The sequence below is a fragment of the Ochotona princeps genome, chromosome 6 (genome assembly GCF_030435755.1).
Source record: "Ochotona princeps isolate mOchPri1 chromosome 6, mOchPri1.hap1, whole genome shotgun sequence".
NCBI lineage: Eukaryota > Metazoa > Chordata > Mammalia > Lagomorpha > Ochotonidae > Ochotona > Ochotona princeps.
In genome coordinates, this window is record NC_080837.1 from 71,519,219 (window position 1) to 71,542,788 (window position 23,570).

Consider the following 23,570-nt stretch of genomic DNA (forward strand, 5'->3'; position numbering starts at 1 on the left):
AATGTCTAAGAATTTAAAATGCATTAGGGATGACAATGAATTGCAAGGAGTTGCAGAGATGAACGGGAATCAAAATTGTAAAGATAAGGGTAAAGGCAGCCTTTTCAGGAATCATCTCTGAGACTAGAAAAAGACAGGAATACAGAGGTACAAAAACGAAGGAACTGTGAACCCCACAGCAGGGCTGGCTTGTTTTAATAAACTCAAAGGTAAAAGACTTAAACCTGCCAAAAAGTTGCTAGAGAGCAGAGGGGAGGAGGGACAACCGACAGAATGGGGGTTTAATACATGGGAGTGGGAGACAGTGGTACCAAAGCATGGGTAAAATATCAGTTTCAGCTCAATCATTTCAAGTAGACCACAACATAAAGTAAAACAGAGACACCTGCTGACAAACGACAGAATTACAAGTCTCTGATGACAGCCATCATCTACTGCTGATATTCTTACTGAAACTCTCAGCAAATTAATTTTAGAAAAAAGTTCTTTTAATATTTTAACACCTTAAATCCCTAATAAATATTTGAATTACATAGCAATAATAAAGTATCAATCTAGATCTCTTGAGTTCATCACTACAGATGTTTCTTTAAAATCACAAAGAAAACCAGTAACGGAATTTGAACATTTGACAAATATCTGCCTAAAGGAAAAACATTTAAACTCCAGGATCACTACAGAAACAGTACCCACTGCACAGGATTTACATGAAGCTTACTAAATCAATACAGGAGGATACTCAGAATAATATCTGACACATACAAAACATTATGCAAATTATCTACTACTGTTCAAGTACAGATTAACAAATGAAACTAGGATGGAATCCCTGTGGCACTAGAGTCTACTAGGCACCCTAAATGCTCCGATTTAATCTTAGCTCACTTTCCTTTTTCCCAAAATAACCACCTAAATTGTGTGATAATTTCTTTGCTCTTTCTTCAACGTCAATAATATATGAAGCTCACTTTGATGAGAAATTTTAAGCTGCATATTTTTAAAACTTAGCCACAAAATTGTACTGTAATAAAAGATCAGGAATTTTGGTGTAAAGGCCATGAACTTACCCGAGAGACTTTTTTACTTGCATTATTGTTAGTGTTTTGCCACCCAGATTCTTCCAGTTTGGTCAGATTATTAAATTTTTGGTTTACATCTTCTATCTGTTAACAAGGGACAAATTTACTGAAATTAATGGCTAACTACATTAACACTACAAATTAATGAACTGAAGCTTTAAAAACAATTTTAGATTGTTAATTCTGTATAGCCCATGAATGATATTACAAATATGTAAAGAGCCACTGGCAGAAAACAGGCTTTCCACCACTGAAAAATGTCATATACAAAAACTCTCCTCAATTACTTAAGTATTATTAAGAAGTTTATCAATGTTTTTCTTCCTGAAATTGTCTACTCTTTTTGCTTTTTTTTTCTTAACTATTATTCATCTCTTCTCTCACTGAAGGACATTTTGATTGCATCAAGTTTGAGCAATTAGGACTAAAGCTGCTATAAAAATGTCCAGGTGGGCCCAGCACAGTAGCCAAGTGCTAAAGTCCTTGCTTTGCATGCACTGGGATCTCATCCAGACTCCGGTCTGTATCCTGGCTGCTCCACTTCCCTTCTGACTCCCTGCCTGTGGCCTGGGAAAGCACTAGAGAACAGGTTACAGGTGGGGTAGGTGTTTGCTCTATTGTAAGGGTGAGACTTGGGCTAAAACTCCCACACCCTGCAGCACAGCTCTTAAGTTTGATCCCAGCTCAGCTCCTGATGCAACAGGTGACGCCCGTGCCTGTGTTCTGTCACCCACCTGTGAAAGCTGGCATTCCCACTCCGGAAGGACCCAGGCTTATATCTAGGAGTCAGAGGCATTTGGAGAGGGAGCCAAAGAAAGCAGTTCTCTGCCTATCTCTGCCTTTCTGCTTCTCAAATACAACAAAAACAAAATGCCTCAGAAATTTTGAAGCTTTTCCTTTTACGTAAGTAAAAACGATTCAGGATTAATCAATTATGAGTAACTGCCAATGCAACTTCATGAGGCAAACAGTCTTCCAAACCAGCAGTGCTAGGAAAATTGGTTATCACAAGTAAAAAGATGAATTCAGACTTACCTACAACATACAAAAAAATTAACCAACTGGATTAGAGAGTTAATGTAAGAGCTGAAACAGCAACCTTTAAAATTACTTGTGCCATTATTCTTAACTATAATGTCATAATCAAAACAGAAAACAACAAAAAACCCTGATAAGCAGAGCTTCACCAAAATTCAAAATGCCCCGCACTCCAATCTGAATTCTAGGTTCCTAAGCTTGCTGCACTGCAGTTACCTGATCCTTTCTTCACACACCATGTTCCCTTCGACCCTTCATAGAGATAGGTCACAAACACTTCTCCTTTTCTTGGCTTATTTCCTTATTCTTATAAATTACATTATCAACTTTCCAAGAAAGAGAACATGGGAGGAGAAAAAAAGAAAAAAAAATACTTGGTCATTTACATTTTGCTTTCTCTTTTAAAAAATTTATTTATTTTTATTGAAAGGAAGATATACATAGAGGAGGAGAGACAGAGAGGAGGATCTTCCATCTGATGACCACAATGGCTGGAGCTGAACTGATCCAAAGCCAGGAGCCAGGAGCTTATTCTGGGTTTCCCATGTGGTTGCAGGATCCCAAGGCTATGGGCTGTCCTGGACTGCTTTCCCAGGCCACAAGCAGGGAGCTGGATGGGAAGTGGAGCTGCCGGGATTAGAACCGGATCCTGGCACATGCAAGGCAAGGACTGTGGCCACTAGGAAAGCATGGAGACCCTATTTCTGTCCTTTTTATGGACAGTTCATAAAGGCGCTTTCTAATATCTCTATTACAGGTAAGCTAAGCCACTATGGGCTCATTTTACAAGTTACTCTACTAAAAATTAAATTTAAAAAGTTAGTATATTCAAAAAAGATAACAAAAGTTAATATATTCAAAGCACTCAACTTACATACCTGAAAATTGACCATATCCCAGAACCCATCCAGGTCTGTACAGGTTGTCTCCTTTTCCCCTCGTTTATATTCACAATCGTTTACCAGTCCTTCAAACTGCTTGAACCTTTCCTTCATGAGCAGCCTTGTCTGACCAACTGTTGTGCGAATAAGATCTTTAGCTACAGGAAACACAGGGTTTGTAAAGTTAAAGGATGAAACAGGACCTTTACTGTGAGCTAATGAGTGGATAGTTGGTGAACATTTTACCCCAAATACTCTAGAGTTTATGGAACTAAATCTTAACCTGAAGGGAAACAAACTCCCATTGCTTCCAACAAACTATTTGCTTCCATGCTAAAAATTAGTAATATTAACTCATATATATACTACATAATTAAAAGCATTCTACACGTATTTTGTGACAATGCAATCTTAACTCACTACACACTAGTATCTAAGAAGGACTCTGTACTGACAGCAAACACACAAATGGTTATTTTTCTCAATAGGTTTCCTCAAGTAAGATTAACAAGATCTGGGCCCGGCGGAGTGGCCTGGCGGCTAAAGTCCTCGCCTTGAAAGCCCCGGGATCCCATATGGGCGCCGGTTCTAATCCCAGCAGCTCCACTTCCCATCCAGCTCCCTGCTTGTGGCCTGGGAAAGCAGTCGAGGACGGCCCAATGCATTGGGACACTGCACCCGCGTGGGAGACCCGGAAGAGGTTCCAGGTTCCCGGCATTGGATCGGCGCAGCACCTGCCCGTTGTGGCTCACTTGGGGAGTGAATCATCGGACAGAAGATCTTCCTCTCTGTCTATATCTGGCTATAATAAAATGAATGAATCTTTAAAAAAAAAAAAAAGATTAACAAGTTCTTGAGGGAATCTTTTCCATCTCAGTTTAGGCAATTTTTACACAGAATGCTTTTACATAATTAAACAATACCAGATACGAACACCCACAATGTCATAGTAACAAAATGTCAAATTAATAAATATAGAAAGGTCTAACTCAAAGGTGTGACAGGTATTTTAGGCACATCCAATTTTAGCACAGAGACATTACACAGCATTTGTGGACACAGGAAGCTATTAAGCTAGACATGATCTCTTTTATTACAAAGACATCAGAAAATACAGATGTTTCCTCACCATCTTCTGGAATTTCCAATTCAAGCTTTCTGTCCCACTCAAGGCAGCGTGATGTTAATTTCTCAGTTTCCGACTGAAGGATATTTCTAAAATTATGACATGTTAGTATAAGTGCTTCTCACCCTAGTTTCTAAGTACCAGCGTTATAACATTTTCGTGTGTGATATTAGGAAGCTTTAAAAGGTAGATGCAGCATAAACTTATTTCATAGAAATATGCACGTTGTTACTGTGTTTATCCCTTAGGTGGGCAAGTGTTCACAAGGACCTGCTTTTAAGCTAACATTTCTAGTACGCTGTTTTCATTTTTCAGAGGTTTTATCAGATTGTTATTGTCCTGGAACTGAGGCCAGTCAAAGCACCAAGATGAAATTGAAGATGGATACAGTGACAGGGCCTTACAGAGTCTGCTTACTTGATCAAAGGCAGCAATAAAAGCCTAAAACTAAGTGACAATCACCCAAAATCAGTTTTCATCTACTCATCTACTAAATTAAGCAAATACTCTAATTTTGATTTTTAAATGTTTAAATATTAATGCAAAATTTTAATTTCAGGAATAAACAAACCTGAAATATGGCACGTCATGCTGTGGCTGAGATATATGATCACTTATGTCAAGCGATGAGACATCTTTTATTGGAAGGTCATTTGAATTTTCAGTAGTAGCTTCTTTTTGATTTGAGACATGATCTATCAATTGAAATAATCCATATGAATCATTAGAATAAAGGACATTTTAGAAAACTTTCACTTCTTCGATATTGAATTTAAAAAAATCTTCAAATATCTGCTTTAAAAATTTCATTCATCTAGGTCCCAATAAGATGGTTCAGTGGCTAAATTCTCACCTTTCAAGTGCCGGGATTCCATATGGGCACCAGTTTGTGTCCCGGCTGCTCCACTTCCCAAGCAGCTCCCTGCTTGTGATCTGGGAAAGCAGTGGAGGAGGGAGCAAAGCACTGGAACCCTGCACCCGCGGGGGAGACCCAGAAGAGGCTCCTGGCTCTAGACATGCTCAGTTCTGGCTGTGGCAGTCACTTGGGGAGTGAGCGAGTGGATGGAAGATCTTTCTTTCCTTCTCTCTATAAATCTCATCTGCCTTTCCAATAAAAATAATAAATCTTCAAAAAATGGTTTTCATTCATCTCTCCTCCTCTAAAATTTAAGTTATATACCCTTTCTCTCCAATCTGTATTCTTCATCTCAACTCTCCACAGATGTCTTGCCCATCTTTCCTGACTCTGAGGTCACATCCCCAAACTGTATAGTGACAAGGACTTCTATACAAACCTTTAAAAACTCCTAATCTAGAAGAGTAGGTAAAAGTGTAATTAAAACATTATACCTTCATTCAAATCTGTCAGAGAACCTAAAGGACGCCAAGAGCTAGCTGAATCTTGATGTACACTCTTCACTGAGCAAGTTCCACATTTTTGAGCCAAATTTTCTTTTGCTGCTTCAGTTTTATCACTAAAAGCAATAAAGATATATATATATACCACATTAACTTAGAACTCCATACATCTTTAATTTATTGATTTCAAAATTGTTACTTTTGTAGTGAGATTCAGTTATTCTGAAGACATTTTAATAGAACTGAAGTAGTTAATAGTCTCGGATATTGTTGAGCAGTCTTTGTATATCTGCTGCTGGCCAAGCTTTAGAAAATAACTTTTATGCGTCTGCTAAAGATTACAATTGACTTTTCCACCACTTTGCAAGTTCATCATTTTATTTTCAGAGGTGCTTTTCTAAAATATTGGGCCCAGCGCAGTAGCCCTCGCCTTACATGCCTGGGATCCCACATGGGCAAAGGTTCATATCCGGTGGTAGCCCTGCTTCCCATCCAGCTCCCTGCTTGTGGCCTGGGAAAGCAGTCGAGGATGGCCCAAAGCCTTGGGACTCTGCATCTGTGTGGGAGACATGGAAGGCTTCTGTCTTTGGATTGGCTCAGTTCTGGCCGTTGTGGCCACTTGGGGAGTGAATCAGCAGTTGGAGGATATTCCTTTTTGTTTTTCCTCCTCTCTGTATATCTGACTTTTCAATAAAAATAAATAAATCTTTAAAAAAAAGTATTTAAAATAATACTATGAAGAAAAGCAAAGGTGTAGCTGAGTCACAGTGAAGTCATTAATTTTCTCCTTTAAAAACTACTTCTAAGTGTTATAATTAAATAACTTAAGAGTGATTTATTTATTTTTTATCGCAAAATCAGATATAGAGAGAGGAGGAGAGATAGAGAGGAAGATTTTCCGTCTGATGATTCACTCCCCAAGTGAGCCGCAACGGCCAGTGCTGTACCCATCCGAAGCCAGGAACCTGTAACTTCCTCCAGGTCTCCCACGTGGGTGCAGGGTCCCAAGGCTTGGGGCCGTCCTCGACTGCCCTCCCATGCCGCAAGCAGGGAGCTGGATGGGAAGTGGAACTGTTGGGATTAGAACTGGCACCCATATGGGATCCTGGTGCGTTCAAGGCGAGGACTTTAGCCACTAACCGGACCCAAGCTAAATAACTTATTAAAAAACAAAGCCAAATTAAAAAAACCCAAGAATCCCCAAATACTCAATAACTGTATGGCAGGAATAGCAAGATAAAGACTTATGGTAATTGGAGTAAATGTTGATTTTGGTGCAAAACTTTTTAAAACCTGTGATAGATATCTAGTATAACAATAAAGATGTGAGTTAAGATAGTTCTGTCAGGGCGGATGCTGTGGCATGGTAGGTTAAGCTTCTACCTGTAGTGCTGCAGCAACCCTGGCTGCTCAATTTCCAATCCAGTTTCCCACTAGTATGCCTGAGAAAACAGTGGAAGGTGGCCCAGATTTTTGCCTCTGCATCCTCATGAGAGACCTAGAAGAAGCTCCTGGCTGCAGTGCTGGTCACTGTGGTCATCTGGGGGGTTGGGGAGTGAACCAGTGTATGGAAGATCTCTCAGTGTCTTGCTCAAACAAACAAATAAGCAAACAAACAAAAAAAAAACCAACAACAACAAAAAAAAACTTTAACCAAAGAAGAGAGAGCTTTCTCTGTCCCATATCAGACTACCTGTGTTTGATGCCTGGATCTTGGATCCAGCTTCTGATTTGAGCTTTCTGGTAATGCAGACCCCGGGAGGCAGCATTGAATGGCTCAATGCCAATGGTCCCTGCCACCTATGTGGGAGACCTGGATTGTGTTCTAGCTCATAGCTTCAGCCCAGCTCCATGGAGACCTTTTTGTTGGGGTATCGGTTAGTCAATGGTTGGGAGCTTTCTTTTTGTTTCAGGAAAAAGAAAAAAGAAAAAGTTAAAATCCTTGTATAGCTTTTTCATATCGGTATTTGCATGAACTTTTAAAAAAATGCTCATAATGACAACAAAGCATATTAAGTATCAAAACTGCCAAATGCATTCTGGTAGGCTTCTGAAGAACCTTCTTAGATTTTAATTACCATCTTAAAGGCAGATTCACAGAGAGAGACAGACTGGGACAAAGAAATCTTTCACTTGCTGACTTAATCCCCAAGTGGTACAACAGCTGGAGCCAGGACAGGCCAGGCCAGAGGCCTGGGAGTGTATCATTCAGAAGTGGAGTAGCCAAGAAGCAATCCAGCACTCAAACTGAATGTCAGCATCTCAGGCAGCAGCTTAACTCACGGTGGCATGACACCATCCTCTGAAGAACATTTTAACAAATTTTCACGATTTGTAAAGTTGCTTCACTAACAAATAAACAGTAAACTTTTAAACAGCATAAGCAAAACCTAAGAAAGAAATTAATTTCTCTTAGCATTACTACATATTTAAAGATTTTGTTCTTACACTTTTCCTTCTAAAGGGGTCCAGGTGTAACTGGGTGTTAAGAACGCATTAGCACTTCTGGGAGTCATGGGTTTTATTTGGTAAGTCTGCAGGCCATCCAGCGGCTGGAACATAAAATCTTTAGGTGCAAACGAAGCTTTCCTTTTTGTTTTTGCAAGATTTGTCTTGGGTACATTTTCCATTTTTGACAAAACTTCATCTTGGTCCATTCCGTTTGTTGTACTGTTTTGTGCATCCAATGTATTTTCTGCATTATCAACTTTGAGATAAATGACCTAGGTTTAAGTAGACAGAGTGAAGTAAGAAATTTTCCTACAGGGACATACTTGGTCAATTTTTGAGATTCATGTTACATATGAGAGTACTTCAAAAAGCTGGTGAGTAAATGGATTAAAGACTAAGTTAATCTTGCTACAAAAGAATCTGTGCCTAATTTGGTGCAGCAGTATGCACAGATTACAAAGTATGGGTTTTCCATGAACTTTCTGAAAAACCCCTTAGGGTAAAAACAGACATAATTTAATGCATACAGGTAATCAGAAGACCAGTCACACTGAACCACTGCTACAGTAAGGGAAGACAAAGAATCAATCTGTGTTAAAGGACTAAATGATACCTCGAGTGTTAAAACAAAACACATACTAAAATTATATGTAGTTTCACTAAACCAAACATATTCTCAGATGGAGAAATTCACTCAACAAATCAATCTTTTATGCTGATAATTATAATACCTTGAGAATCACAAATCTAATATTTACTGGATGTCTACTATTATCATGGGCCAGCCCTAAAAATAATCTTATCAAAAGAGTGGTGCTTTTCAATGTGACACAGTAAGATGAAGCACATAAAAATGAAGCATGTTTTTCAAGTCAAGACCATTGTCACCTGGCTTTGAAACGCATTTTTAGAGACATCTAAGTTGCTGCTTATTAATGATATGAATTCAGATCAAGGTATTTCAACTTGGACAAGAGCTGAAGTGATAACACTGTTCCTGAAGCCAGTTTGGCAGCGAACATAAAAATGATAATCCTGAAGGGAGACTGATCTCCAGGGAAGGAGCCCTGAGGTCTAGCTGGCTTCAAGAGTCACCTTCTACTGTCTCCTTTGGATGACCTATTATTGATATTTAGCAAATTCTAAGACTTTTACTCTTTGTTGTAATATTTTTGAAGCATAATCACACTGTAGTAAATTGTTATTGCACATAATTAACTCCCCCAGCACTGTCTTAAACAGCAAACACTACAAACTAACACAGAACAGAGTAGCTGGTCAGTACTGGAACTGAGAATACCAAAACTTTAACGGCATTTTCCCACATTTTCCAATTTGGATAAGGACTGTCAATAATGCAGACTAAGGGAATGGGTCCTCAGAACAATATCTCTTTTTTTGAGGATCTAGTGCGAGGTAATTTGATTTATACTATTCCGTATTAGAGCCGGGGGAAAAAATCTGAATTGCATAGCTTGTTCTTACTTACACATCTAAACATAAGGAGAGATAATATTCAAATTCAAGTCTAATTTATTCCAATGTCTACATGTTACCATTCTTTACCCTATCAGCAGACTGCCACATAAAAGCTTATTTTGGCTATACTTTGCATTTTTCCTCCAACTGCTTTTGGCTAACAATATTATACTTTCACTATTAATAAAGCTCTGAGAATCTGAGAATCAGATATCCTCTCCCCGCCCCCCCCAAAAAAAAAGGTGCAGGACAATAATAAATTCTTTTAACATTTCCTTATGGCTCAAGAAGTTTTAACAGGCAAGTTAAGCTAGCTTCCTGAAATTTGCATGCTTAATTTCAACATGAGATTCTTAAAACATACAGAAAAAGATGTTTATACTCTACCGTGCCAGGGTTTGTTTCTGTACTTTTAGCAGGTCTTCCTTTAATTGGTGCTTTTTTTTCTGGTTCATTATCTAAAACAAAAGTAAAATAAATATGCAGTCAGACTAGACAGAAATGTTGATTTGAAGGCATTAGTAATTTGTAAAGAAAGGGCAGCATCGGGGCCCGGCGGCGTGGCCTAGCAGCTAAAGTCCTCACCTGAACGCCCCGGGATCCCATATGGGCGCCGGTTCTAATCCCGGCAGCTCCACTTCCCATCCAGCTCCCTGCTTGTGGCCTGGGAAAGCAGTCGAGGACGGCCCAACGCATTGGGACCCTGCACCCGTGTGGGAGACCCGGAAGAGGTTCCTGGTTCCTGGCTTCGGATCGGTACAGAACCGGCCGTTGTGCTCACTTGAGGAGTGAAACATCGGACGGAAGATCTTCCTCTCTGTCTCTCCTCCTCTCTGTATATCTGACTTTGTAATAAAAATAAATCTTTAAAAAAAAAAGGGCAGCAACAGAAATACATGTCTTAAAGGACTTTTAGGATTTTATGTTATAAAATGGGGTAAAAACTAAATGTATGGAGCCAGCATTCTGGCACAGCAGGTAAAGCTGCAGCCCGCAAACCAGCATCCCGCATGGGAGCTGGTTCATGTCCCAGATGTTCCACCTGTTAATGACCTGGGCAAAGCAGCACAAGATGACTGCAGCGTTAGGGCCCCTGCCTTATATATGGGAAAGCAGATAAAGCAGGCTGCTGGGTTTTGGCTTCGGCCTTGCCCAGCACTGGTAGCTGTGGCCATCTGGAGAGTGAACCAGCATATGGATGATCTATCTTTTCGTCTCTCCCTAACTCTGACTTCCAAAAAAAACAAAACAAAAAGCTTTGCAGTTCAGGCAAAGTATTGTTTCATTTTCAAAACAAAATGGTGTTTTACCTTTTTTTCTTTTAACAGAAAGTAAAAAGTAATTACACATTAGCAGAGAATAGCACACACAAAAAAACCACAATAAAAGCAACTAATACTTATATACATGTCATCCAAGATTCTAATACTCAGTTGATATTTCATGGTATGTTTAAGTCTTTTCCCATGCCTGTTTCACACATTCATTTACTATTTTTAAAAATGTGACTGAACCGTTCACAATTTGACGATATTTTTCCTTTAGTATACCTGAGTCCTGTCATCAAGTGTTCTTTTTTACATTATTTTTAGTGGCTACACTGCTTTGCTGCAAATGAATTTATATGTCACTATGAAGCACTCCTTATAGGAAGGGTGGTGGTTCCATTATCTGTGTATTCACCCAACTCCACCCAGATGCCAGGGCATAGAACTTACATGAAGAACCCTCCTCCTTTTCCACTCTTTTTTTTTTTAAAGATTTATTTATTTTGGGCCCAGCGGCGTGGCCTAGCGGCTAAAGTCCTCACCTTGAATGCCCCGGGATCCGGCTTTCCAATAATAATAAAATTAGAAAAAAAAAAGATTTATTTATCATTACAAAGTGAGATATACAGGGAGGAGGAGAGACAGAGAGGAAGATCTTCCATCTGATGTTTCACTCCCCAAGTGATCACAACGGCCGGTGCTGCGCCAATCCAAAGCCGGGAACCAGGAACCATGCAGGTGCAGTGTCCCAATGCATTGGGCCGTCCTCGACTGCCTTCCCAGGCCACAAGCAGGGAGCTGGATGGGAAGTGGAGCTGTCGGGATTAGAACCGGCGCCCATATGGGATCCTGGTGCGTTCAAGGCAAGGACTTTAGCCACTAGGCTACACCGCTAGGTCCATCCTCTTCTACTCTTATTCTATGAAGTTTGTACTGATTTTTAAAAACATAAAAATCCCCCTCAAGACTCAAACATTCTGGTTGAGACGCTGATCAAAGGAAAGTTCTTACCATTAGTGGCTCTTGCACCTGGCTTTCTTGTGGTGGCCGAGACTGTTTTGACAACCTGGTTTGCTGCTCGAGTGGCTGACCGTGTCATCCTCACTGATGTGGGCAGGGCAGGCCGCACAACTGGGGGGAAACACAAAAGCTCTTTGTAATTGCAAAGTTACTATTGTGGTAACATTAGCATTTATAAAAATAATTGCTATTACTCCTACCTGCTCGCTCTTTGTCCAGCACTTTCTTTTCAGAAGCAGGCTTTTGACCAGGTTGAACAGCCCGAGCAATACTGCCATTAGCAATCTAATAAAGAAATGAGTTACCATGTGACACAATTGTACAATCAAATTATCACATTTTTTTATTTGTAAACTGACCCCACATCTAAACTGATAATTATGAAGAACAACAAAAACACATGTATCCAAATAGAATGAAATAAATAAATACATCTTCCATTACACCAAAGGTACTTCAAAAAGTTCATGGGAAATGAGATTAAAAGATAGAGGCTGCCATGGTGGTGTAGCATTAATCCTTCAGCTGAAGTGCCTGTATTCCATACAGGCTGCCTCACTTCTGATCTAGCTCCCTGATAATGGTCTGGGAAAGCAATGAAGGATGGACCAAGTCCTAGACCCCGCCGGACACATGTGGGCAATGCAGAGAAGCTACTAGCTCCTGTCTTCAAATCAGCCCAGCTCTGGAGACTGCAGCTATTTGGAGAGTGAGTTGCTGGATGAATGATCTTTCTTTGTCTCTCTTACTCTCTCTATAAATCTGTCTTTCAATTAAAAATAAATAGACGAGGAGAATCAAGATGGCGGAATAGGGTGAGGACACGTTTAAACGGACAGAAAAACATTTAATCAGGATTAAGCAGAGAGGACATATTTCAGGAAAGAGGAGGGGACAGAACAACAGCAGAGGGGTACCTGGAGACTGACAGACACAGAAAAGCAGCGGGCACAGCAATGTGGTGTTGCAGAGACTGATACTCCAGCACAGCGATCTAAACTCTACCAGCAGCCAGAACTCCACCAGCAACCAGGTGGGAAGGGACTTTCACTGGGAGCTTGGGAGGTAAACCCAGACAAAAAACTGTCCATCCTGCTGGTCCGTTTGATTTGACCAGGAGCAGAGACAGAGCAGCAGATCTCAGATGGGCAATGTGAGAACAGGGTGGATTTCACAGCCCAGTAAGCCCCCTTAAGCTGAATTGGGTGCCATTTTGTGTAAGGAGGAAAGGGCAAGGGAAAGGACGGAGCATGCACTGAGCTGGGAGTGAGCTCATTTCTGACTCAGTGAACTGCAATAACGTGGCATTCTGCGGGTTCCACCCGGGACAGGTCTGGGTAGCCCTCGGATCTGACAGCCAGCAGGTCAAGAACTGTAGTGGTGCTACGTCAGGCGCCATTTTGCGCACTGTGGCAATAGCTTTAGGACTGCAGGGAACAACAGTGAACTGCGCATGTGCTGAGCTCATGAAAACTCGCTGACGTCAGTGGATGGCACTGGTCCTGCAGGAAAATAATACTGACTGTGGCATCGTACAGGTCAAAATAGGTCTGTGTGGCACCCAGACCTAACGTCCAACAGGTTCAGACAAAATCAGCACCACCAACAACCTAATTATATAGGACACCTGGTGTCTCTCTAATCCTGGGACCTGCTCCAACCAGAAGTGGGAAAAGGTTGCAGAGACAACGGTGCAGCCTCAGCACGGTATCACAGGAGGTGGAGAATGGTGAGGCAAGAGCTGGGCTGTGGAGACCACGGTGGAAATCTGACATAAGAACCCAGACCTGGAACTTGCTGGAGGTTGTGGCACAAGTGGCTGCAAGCAAACCGCTATGTACCCACCACAATAAGTAAAATTAAACTATAGACCTGTGGGTGACACAGCTTAGAAACCTGCCCCAAGGAGAAGACTCTGCTAACCAGAAGTACAATGACCAAGAGCAAAAGAAGAGACAAAGGGACAAGGAATATTCCTGAAAACTCCCCTGCAAAGGAGCAAAACCCTATGCCAACCTCAGAGTTAACTGAGAAAGACATCGAGAAAATGGGGGACACAGAATCCTTAAGACTCATTTTAAAGATTCTGATCAAAAATGAGAAGCTCGGGCCCGGCGGCATGGCCTGGCGGCTAAAGTCCTCGCCTTGAATGCCCTGGCATCCCATATGGGCGCCGGTTCTAATCCCGGCAGCTCCACTTCCCATCCAGCTCCCTGCTTGTGGCCTGGGAAAGCAGTTGAGGACGGCCCAATGCATTGGGACCCTGCACCCATGTGGGAGACCCGGAAGAGGTTCCAGGTTCCCGGCTTCGGATCAGCACAGCACCGGCCGTTGCGCTCACTTGGGGAGTGAAACATAGGACGGAAGATCTTCCTCTCTGTCTCTCCTCCTCTGTGTATATCTGGCTGTAATAAAATGAATAAATCTTTAAAAAAAAAATGAGAAGCTCATGCAAGAGTTCAAAGAATTTAAGGAAGCAACAAAGCAAATCAAGGCTGGTATATCAGAAATGAAAAACACAGTAGAGCAAATTAAAAGTATAGTGGAGAGTCTCCAAAAGAGAATGAAGCAAGCAGAAGAAAGAATCTCAGAATTGGAAGGTATTTCCTATCATAAGAGGGGAAGCGAACAAAAAGCTGGAAGCAGAGCTGGATCAGGCCAAAAAAAGTATTCAAGAATTGAAAGACACTATTAAGAGGCCTAATATAAGAGTTATGGGAGTCCCAGAAGGTGCAGAAAGAGAAGCTGAGTTAGCAAATGTATTTAATGAAATAATAAAGGAAAATTTCCCTAATCTGGAGAAAGAATTGGGAAACAAGATCCAGGAGGGGTACAGAACTCCCAACAGGCTTGATCAAAAGCGATCTTCACCAAGACATACGATCATCAAGCTCTCTTCAATTGAACATAAGGAAAAGATCCTTAAATGTGCATGTGAAAAAAATCAATTGACATATAAAGGAATGCCAATTAAACTCACAGGAGATCTCTCACAGGAAACTCTACAGGCCAGAAGAGAATGGAGTGACATATTCCAGAATCTAAAAGAAAAAAATTGTCGACCTAGGATAACATATTCAGCAAAGCTTTCTTTCGTCTTTGAAAATGAAATAAAATTCTTCCACGGTAAAGAAAAGTTAAAAGAATTTGCCTCTTCCAAATCTGCTCTACAAATGATACTTCAAGATGTTCTCTTTCACAGAGAAGAGGAATAGCACCTACCAAAGCCAAAGGCAAACGGGAAGAACAGACCAGTAAAATGACAACAGAAGACTAAACCAATGAACAACCCATTCCTAAAATGACAGGGCCAAAGTATCACCCATACATATTAACCCTGAAAATAATTGGCTTAAGCTCAATCAAACGTCCTAGACTAGTAGACTGGATTAAAAAAAAAAAACCATCTGATTATTGTCTAGAGGAGACACATTTCAACAAAGATCAGCGGAAACTATATCACATGTATTTTTTGTTTTCTGTTAGTTTCATCTCTTCAAAACACTTTCTTCTGATTAAATCATTCAATGACTCGTAGATCATGCAGTGGCATCATTTTCTTCAAGAAGGTTATTGATTTTCATTTCTTCAGCTACACATTACAGCACGGTATTTAATTTCTTGGTGTTGTTAATTTTTTTCTCCCGGATGTTGATTTTGTTTTGTGGTTCTTCATTTAAGGGGATGTATAGTAGCTGTGTAATGGAGACTGTCATATTTAGTAACATGTCATTTAACTTAAGGGCATGGTAAATTTCTATTTTTCTTTCTATTGTTGATTTTGTTTCATGACTTTTCATTTAAAGTGATGTACAGTAGTTGTGTAATGGAAACTGTCATACCTAATAACATGTCATTTAACTTCATGGCATTGTAAATTTCTATTTTTCTTTCTATTGTTGATTTAGTATCATGCCTTTTCATTTGAGGGGATGTACAGTAGCTGTGAAATGGAGACTGACATCCAGATGTGAGGATGTAGTGTGGTATGCATCTCTATTTCCAGACAAAGATGGAGTTGCAATGAAACTGTTTACTCTATCTTGACAATAGGATTCTGGACTCTCTGCCATTTTCCGTGCCCGCAATGATGGACATATGACTGAGGATGAAGAACTATATGTCAGTAATGATAAAGAGGAACTAGGTGGGGGGGGAGGGAAATGGGGAGGGGATAAGGCAATATGGAGCAGTATCATAAAATGATAGCAATAATAAAATGTTTAAAAAAAATTTAAAAAAATAAAAATAAATAGACCTCTTTACTTATCTCCCCACTTCCCCCAGATGCAGGAAGAAGAAAAAGAAAATTTGGAAGCAATGGTCTCATTCACTTTCTCCTAATTCTCAACCCTTCTCACCCTAACCAACTATGTAAACATCATTAAACATATAAACTTACAGTAAATAAATAAACATTTACAAAAGGGTAAATTAATTCTGGCACAATTTTTTTTAATTCATAGCTTATTCATAATATACATTTTCCATAAAATTTTGAAGCTCTCCTAAAAATTTCTTATTATTCTTTTTCTAGAATCCTAGAATCTACAAAATGCTAATATCCCAAGATACTACTTATACCTGTCTAACACTGCTTAACTTACATGAAATTAAGACAGGCAATTTTGGTTGTTCGGTTTACCCAAAAAAAATAGTGTCAGAAACATGACTCAAAGTCTATTGAATCTTTATGAAACTTACCTTCCTTTGTTTCATAAAGCTTACTACTCCCTGTGGCAACTTCACTTTCAGTTAACTTCATAACTCTTACTAGGAGTATTTTGAAGACCTTATTTTTTATAAGGATTCATTTATTTATTTGAAAGGCAGTTAGAGAGAGAGGGAGACAGAGGAATCTTCCATTCACTGGTTCACTCCCCAAATAGCTGCAATAGCTAGAATGGGCTAGTCCAAAGCCACAGATTTTTTCTGTGTCTTCTACATGGGTGCAGGGAGTAGATTCGAAGTAGAGCAGTTGGGACTTGAACCAGTGTCCATATAGGATGCTGGCAGCACAGGTAGAGGCTTAACCTACTGCGTCATGGTGCCAGCCTCCACCCTGCTCACTGAACCCCACATACTTTTAATGCAAACAACAAGGAATGCTGATAGTAGCCCAATAAACAAAAGAATGTGGCACAAAGTTTGGTATAGACCTCAAAGGATTTTTGAACAAAGAATATTTTAAGTGAAAACTGACTGACTTTGGTAACTCTAGTAAATTAGTCACTATGTTTGAGCTGACATTAGTAGTGAATTTACTTACTCTGAAAAAAAAATGGACATTTTGTCATTTTAGTAACAATTATTATCAACTATACCTTAGGCTGCTCCATCTCGTCTTTTGCCTTTAACCTTGGTATTCGCAAAGGTGGAACAGCCTTAAAACAATCAAAAGCAGACAAAGTTTAAAGATAACTGGCAAAAGTTTACTTCTAAGTCTCATTATGAAACTACGTTTCCCATTTTATTTGTATTTTACCTATTTACACAAAGTAGGGCAATTAGCTACCGTAAGTCTGCTAGTTCATTCCCAGATGGTCACATGGTTGGGGATGGGAGAAGCCGAAGCTGGGAGCCAGAACTCCCTTTGGGTTCCATGAGGGCATAGGGCCTTAAGTACTTGGGCTATCTTCACTGCCCTCCCAGGACATCAGTAGGGAGCCAGACAGTCACAGAGTGGTTCAATGCACCACAGCACAACACCAGCCCTAAAGTTCCAATTTTAAAGCTAAACTTCATCCTTAATCCTTTATGGCAAAGACACATTGTCTACTTAACTTCCTCTTTTTTCTAAGTTCTTGGCCTGGCCAGGCCCAGACTGGGCTCTTCCAGCCATTTTAAGAGTGATCCAGTGAATCTAAGAGCTCTCCCTCCCATTTTATTGCTCTGCCTTTCAGGGCTGGTGTATGGCAAAAACATAGGAGGTAAAGCCACAGTCTGCAATGCCAGCATCCCATATGGGCACTGGTTCATGTCCTGGCTGCCCCACTTCTGACTCAGTGCCATGCTAGGGGCTCTGGAAAAGCTTTAGAAGATGCCTCAAGTGTTGGGGTTACCACCCATGTGGGAGATCTGGAGGATGTTCCTGGCTCTTGATTTCAGTCTGGCGTACCCCTGGCCTTTATGATCATTTAGAGGATGAACTAGCAGGTGGGAAATTGAGCACTCTTTCCTTCTCCATAACCGTCTAGTTAAAAAATAAACCCTGGGGGGCCCAGGGGCGTGGCCTAGTGGCTAAAGTCCTCCCTTGAAAGCCCCGGGATCCCATATGGGTGCCAGTTCTAATCCTGGCAGCTCCACTTCCCATCCAGCTCCCTGCTTGTGGCCTGGGAAAGCAGTTGAGGACAGCCCAAAGCTTTGGGACCCTGCACCCGGGAGGGAGACCCGGAAGAGGTTCCTGGTCCCGGCATCGGATTGGCGCGTACCGGCCCATTGCAGCTCACTTGGGGAGTGAAACATCGGATGGAAGATCTTCCTCTCTGTCTCTCCCCCTCTCTGTATATCCAGCTTTCCAATAATAATAATAAAATCTTTAAAAAAAAAATTAACAGATTCAAAAAATTTTTAGTGATTGGGCCTTCTCCCTTAATACCCCCCTTTAAGCAGCAAGGAAACAAGATGGGAATAATAGTCTTACCCACTTCCCTATAGCGCTTGAACCTTTTTACCATAATTAACTATGTAAAGATTGTCAAAAAATACTTTAAAAAATAAATAAATTTTAAAAAATTTTTAGTGAGAAAAAATTTCAGGTATTAGAATTCTCATTAACATACTTAGCTATGAAAATAAGGTAGATATGCATTTTATTTTACAGAATGGCAATGAAGACTTTTCTAGTTTTAATACTTGTTTTCACATCTCATGATTAAGTTCTCATCCATTATCAACAGGAAATTAAAGAATTCTTCACAAAATATGGGGAAATTTTAACAAGACGGAGTAAAATGTGATAAGATAGTCTTCCAACTGATAATATTTTTTAGACTTCTCTAGATCACAGACCATTTGCGTGTCCAAATTTCAGTGAAAATCCAGTGCTAAAGAAACCACGTAACAGTACACACACTTGGGCCCGGCGGCGTGGCCTAGCGGCTAAAGTCCTCGCCTTGAATGCCCTGGGATCCCATATGGGCGCCGGTTCTAATCCCGGCAGCTCCACTTCCCATCCAGCTCCCTGCTTGTGGCCTGGGACCCTGCACCCGCGTGGGAGACCCGGAAGAGGTTCCAGGTTCCCGGTATCAGATTGGCGCAGCACCGGCCCGTTGCGGCTCACTTGGGGAGTGAAACATAGGACGGAAGATCTTCCTCTCTGTCTCTCCTCCTCTGTGTATATCTGGCTGTAATAAAATAAATCTTTAAAAAAAAAAAAGTACACATGCTTACCAAATCAGAAAAAATAATCTCACAGAATCTGATAATTAACAGAATCATGACTCTTTCCTCCCACTTGTAGTTGTTTAAAGCTGTATGCAGCTTTTAAATAGCTGTTCGCGGAACGATCGGCACCCTACATATTCTCGAAGAGTCAGCCTAATTCTAACCCTTCCAAGAGGCCTTCCTTACTTTTCCTGCCAGATGCAAACCACCTCTCCCTCCTTTATCAGGTAGAACAAATGTATAGCTTTCTGTCCATGAAGTATTTTCTATTGGCTTTGTCTCTACTAAATTATCCTAAGGTCATTTGCAAAGTAAACAATTAAAGATCATCAAATCAATGGAGATTCATGAAACTTAAAAAAGTGGGAAATACTTAGGTCTATTATTATTAATTCTTTCTTTAAGGCAGGAAAAGCTATGACGGTGCATTTAAAAACCCATGAAGAAAAATAAATAAACTTACATATAGATTTACCTTGATTCAAAAAAAATTTGCAATCCATGCCGTTTCCTCATAACCTGTTTTCCACAAACTTTTTTTTTTAAAGATTTTTTTTTTTTAATTGTTATTGGAAAGCTGGATATACAGAGAGGAGGAGAGACAGAGAGGAAGATCTTCCATCCGATGTTTCACTCCCCAAGTGAGCCGCAACGGGCCGGTAAGCGCCAATCTGATGCCGGGACCAGGAACCTCTTCCGGGTCTCCCACGCAGGTGCAGGGTCCCAAGGCTTTGGGCCGTCCTCAACTGCTTTCCCAGGCCACAAGCAGGGAGCTGGATGGGAAGTGGAGCTGCCGGGATTAGAATTGGCGCCCATATGGGATCCCGGGGCTTTCAAGGGAGGACTTTAGCCACTAGGCCATGCCGCCAGGCCCCCACAAACTTTTTAAAGAACTTTAATACTACCAATGAGATTTTTTTCAACGTATTAAAAAAAATGTTACACATCTCCTAAAGCAAGCACCAGTGCCCACATAAGATCCAATCTGCCTGCCTCTGTTCCCATTTCCTCCTTAGACCCCAAGACCTGTTCCTACTTTTCAGATGACCCCTCCTTTCCCTTCCTCTGCTTTCAGTTCTCCTGCCATTAAGACCTACAGATTAAACCCAAGAACCACACTGCTAATACTGTATCCTAGATATCTACATAGCATCTACCCCATCCTGCTTTCCCATTTTTATTCTCAATTGCCCGTTATCTAAATGTTCCCCAAAAGCTGGGAGGATAAAAGGCTATTAACATGCACTTCCCGGCCCTCTACACCTGGCAGACAAAAGGCCCCCCCAGGTGCGGCTGGCTCTCTGGTCTCTCCCCCCTCTCTCTCATCTCCTCTTCTGTCTTTCCTCTCTCTCTAGTCTCTCCCCTCCCTCTCTCTTATCTCCTCTTCTTTCCTTATCTCCACCACCTCTAACCTGTTCCTGCCCCATTGGAATAAACCTCCTAAGATACCTCAAAAAAAAAAAAAAAAATGCACTTAACAATTGTGTTTTACCTTCCACATGGCTTTTAGTAGTAGCACAATTTGTGTAACTGCTCACACTAATTGCTTTAAAATCATCTCATCCCTGCCTTCTTGTTCCCCTATATTAGTCCTTAACATGCCTTAAAAGAATTTCTTTCCTTTCAAATTGACCCAGTGCACTGATCCTGGTTTACCTATTCTACTTATAGCTCTTTCTAGAAACTGGATTTTCACCTTCTACGCGACCATTGCCATCTCCAGGTCTTACCAACTAGTTAAGTGCAGATAAGGACTAAGAGACAGCAATTATTTTCATTTTCTCTTACAGAAAATTCCAGATAAAATACACTTCCTTTATATTAAGATATTAAATTTACCTTTTTTGGCTCAGTTTTCATAGCACTCTGATTTGATGAAAGAAAACCAGGGTTAACAGGTCTATAAAGACCTACTTTAAATACTCCTCGTTTAGCTTTCTCTCTCTGCTCTTTCAATTTTTGAAGCTGTTTTTCTTCTTTGTATTTTTGGAGCATTTGTTTACGTTGATCTCCTAGAATAGTTTTCATTGACCCTAAGCAGGAGAAAACAAACCGCAGACAGTATAAGACATTTTAGATAAAGCAGCCTTGTGAATATTTAAAAAAATTTTTTTTTGGTCAAATTTCAACTACTTCTAAGAAATATAACAACTTAATTCCTTATCATTCTGAGCATGTTACCTCAATTCCCAGTTTTATTTATTTGAAAGGCAGAGTAACAGAGATGCAGAGAGTGACCTTCCATTTGATGATTTGTTCATTCCCCAAACAGTCATAATGGCAAAGGCTGGACCGAGCTGAAGCCAGGAATTCCACTGAGGTCTCTCACAGGGATGTCAGGGGCCTGAGAACCTGCACTATTACCTACTGCCTTTTGAGGAGCATTAACAGGAAGCTGGATCAGAAACACAACAGTCTAATAGAGCATGCCACTGAATCCATAGCGCCGTTCCTCCAGCTCCACGCTGAACCCTGGGCAGCATCCCCTAACAGTCAGGCCTGGGTGTTGACTTTTATGACTAAAAAACACAGATTCTCCATTTAAGGTTGTGTCTGCCTCTCTGGGACCACTTGCTCTGGAGGACGTCAGTGGCCATGAAGTCCTAGGGATACTCTGAGCAGCCCCATGGAGATGCTGTTAGGACAAGGAACGAAGGCTTCCAGCACAGGGCAGCAGTGTCCTGCTGCTCATGTCCATCAGTTGTCTTAGAAGCAGACTCTCCAGTCTCAGCAAAGCCTATGACCTGGGGCTGGTGTGTTGGTGTTGCACATTAATCCTCCACCTGTGGCACTGGCATTCCATATGGGTGTCAGTTTATGCCCCAGCAACTCCACTTCTGATTCAGTTTCCTGTTTATGGCCTGGAAAAGCAGCTGAGAATGGCTCAGTTCTTGCATCCCAGAACTCCACTGTGCCCATTTGAGGAGTAAACCAGCCGAAGGAAGATCCTTTGTATTTCTATAGATAAATTTACCTTTCAAATGAAAATTAATAAGTGTTTTTTTTTTTTTCAGATTTGTTTATTTTTGGGCCCAACACCATGACCTAGCAGCTAATGTCCTCGCTTTGAATGCACCAGGATCCCATATGGAAGCCAGTTCTAATCCCAGCAGCCCAGCTTGCGGCCTGGGAAAGCAGTTGAGGCCAGGCCAAAGCCTTGGAACCCTGCACCCACATGGGAGACCCAGAAGAGGGTCTGTGCTCCTGGCTTCGGATGTCAGCTGCAGCTGTTGCAGCTGCTTGGGGAGTAAATCATCAGACAGAAGATCTTCCTCTCTGTCTCTCCTTCTCTCTGTATATCTGCCTTTCCAATAAAAATAAATTAATCTTATAAAAAAATTATTTATTTTTGAGCCCGGCTGCCCCACTTCCCACCTAGCTCCCTGCTTATGGAAAAGCACTTGAGGACGGCCCAAAGCCTTGGGATGCTGTACCTGCATAAAAGACACAAAAGAAGCTCTTGCCTTCTGGTTTTGGATCAGTGCAACTCTGGCCGTTGCGGCCACTGGGGAATGAATCAATGGACAGATCTCCTTCTGTCTCTCCTCTCTGTATATCTGATTTTGCAATAAAAATAAATCTTTGAATAATTCTTTTTCTTTAATCAGAAAGTGAGATATACAAAGAGAAGGAGAAACAGAGAGCAGCTTCCTCCAGATCTCCTATATTAACATGGAGCTGTATTAGAAGTGGAGCAGCTGGGATGCAAACTGGTACCCATATAGGTTGCCTGTCATAGGCAGTGGCTTAACATTCTGTGCCACAAAGTCTGCACTGTCCTTTTTTTCTTTTTAAGATTTTATTTTATTTTTCTACTGCAAAGTCAGATACACAGAGAGGAGGAGAGACAGAGAGGAAGATCTTCAGTCCCCAAGTGACCGCAATGGCCAATGCTGTGCCCATCTGATGCCAGGAGCCAGGGACCTCCTCCTCCAGGTCTCTCACGTGGGTGCAGGGTCCCAAGGCTTTGGGATGTCCTTGACTGCTTTCCCTGGCCACAGGCAGGGAGTTGGATGGGAAGTGGAGCTGCCCATATGGCATGCTGGCGTGTTTAAGCCGATGACTTCCGTCGCTAGGCCACCATGCCAGGCCCCTGCACTGTTTTCTTAATGGCAGCATTCAATAGAGAGGAAAAAATATAGGTGAATGAAAGGGTCTTGGATATGTGTAAAGGGATGGAATACATCTATTGTAATAATTTTTTGAGTTACATTGTTTACTTCAAGCTTAGAAACTAAGAAAATACATGTTTATTATTTCATGTGAGTTTTGTGGATCATGAATTTGGGTGAATGATTTGGAAGATGGTAGTCATGGTGAATCTTTGAGAACGTAGTCTAAAGAATTTGCCTCCCCCCACTTCTTTAAGATTTATACATTTTAGGGCTCAGTACTGTAGCCTAGTGGCTAAAGTCCTCCCTTTCATGTGCTGGGATTCCTTATGGGCGCTGGTTCATATCCTAGCAGCTTCACTTCCAATCCT

The 23,570-nt window shown here is 41.1% G+C and overlaps 1 protein-coding gene across 1 annotated transcript in view; it reads right to left on the reverse strand.

The window, feature by feature from the left end:
* The window catches only part of DLGAP5 (DLG associated protein 5), a 40,461-nt gene that overhangs the window by 11,227 nt on the left and 5,664 nt on the right, over positions 1-23,570 (reverse strand). The window contains exons 3-13 of the mRNA XM_058666482.1: positions 20,927-21,120; positions 17,026-17,085; positions 11,902-11,986; positions 11,693-11,812; positions 9,801-9,871; positions 7,932-8,206; positions 5,475-5,599; positions 4,696-4,819; positions 4,128-4,213; positions 2,996-3,156; positions 1,068-1,163 (exon numbers count right to left, since the gene is read on the reverse strand). Coding sequence (XP_058522465.1) covers positions 1,068-1,163; positions 2,996-3,156; positions 4,128-4,213; positions 4,696-4,819; positions 5,475-5,599; positions 7,932-8,206; positions 9,801-9,871; positions 11,693-11,812; positions 11,902-11,986; positions 17,026-17,085; positions 20,927-21,120 — 1,397 coding nt within the window. The remainder of the gene's footprint in view (positions 1-1,067; positions 1,164-2,995; positions 3,157-4,127; positions 4,214-4,695; positions 4,820-5,474; positions 5,600-7,931; positions 8,207-9,800; positions 9,872-11,692; positions 11,813-11,901; positions 11,987-17,025; positions 17,086-20,926; positions 21,121-23,570) is intronic.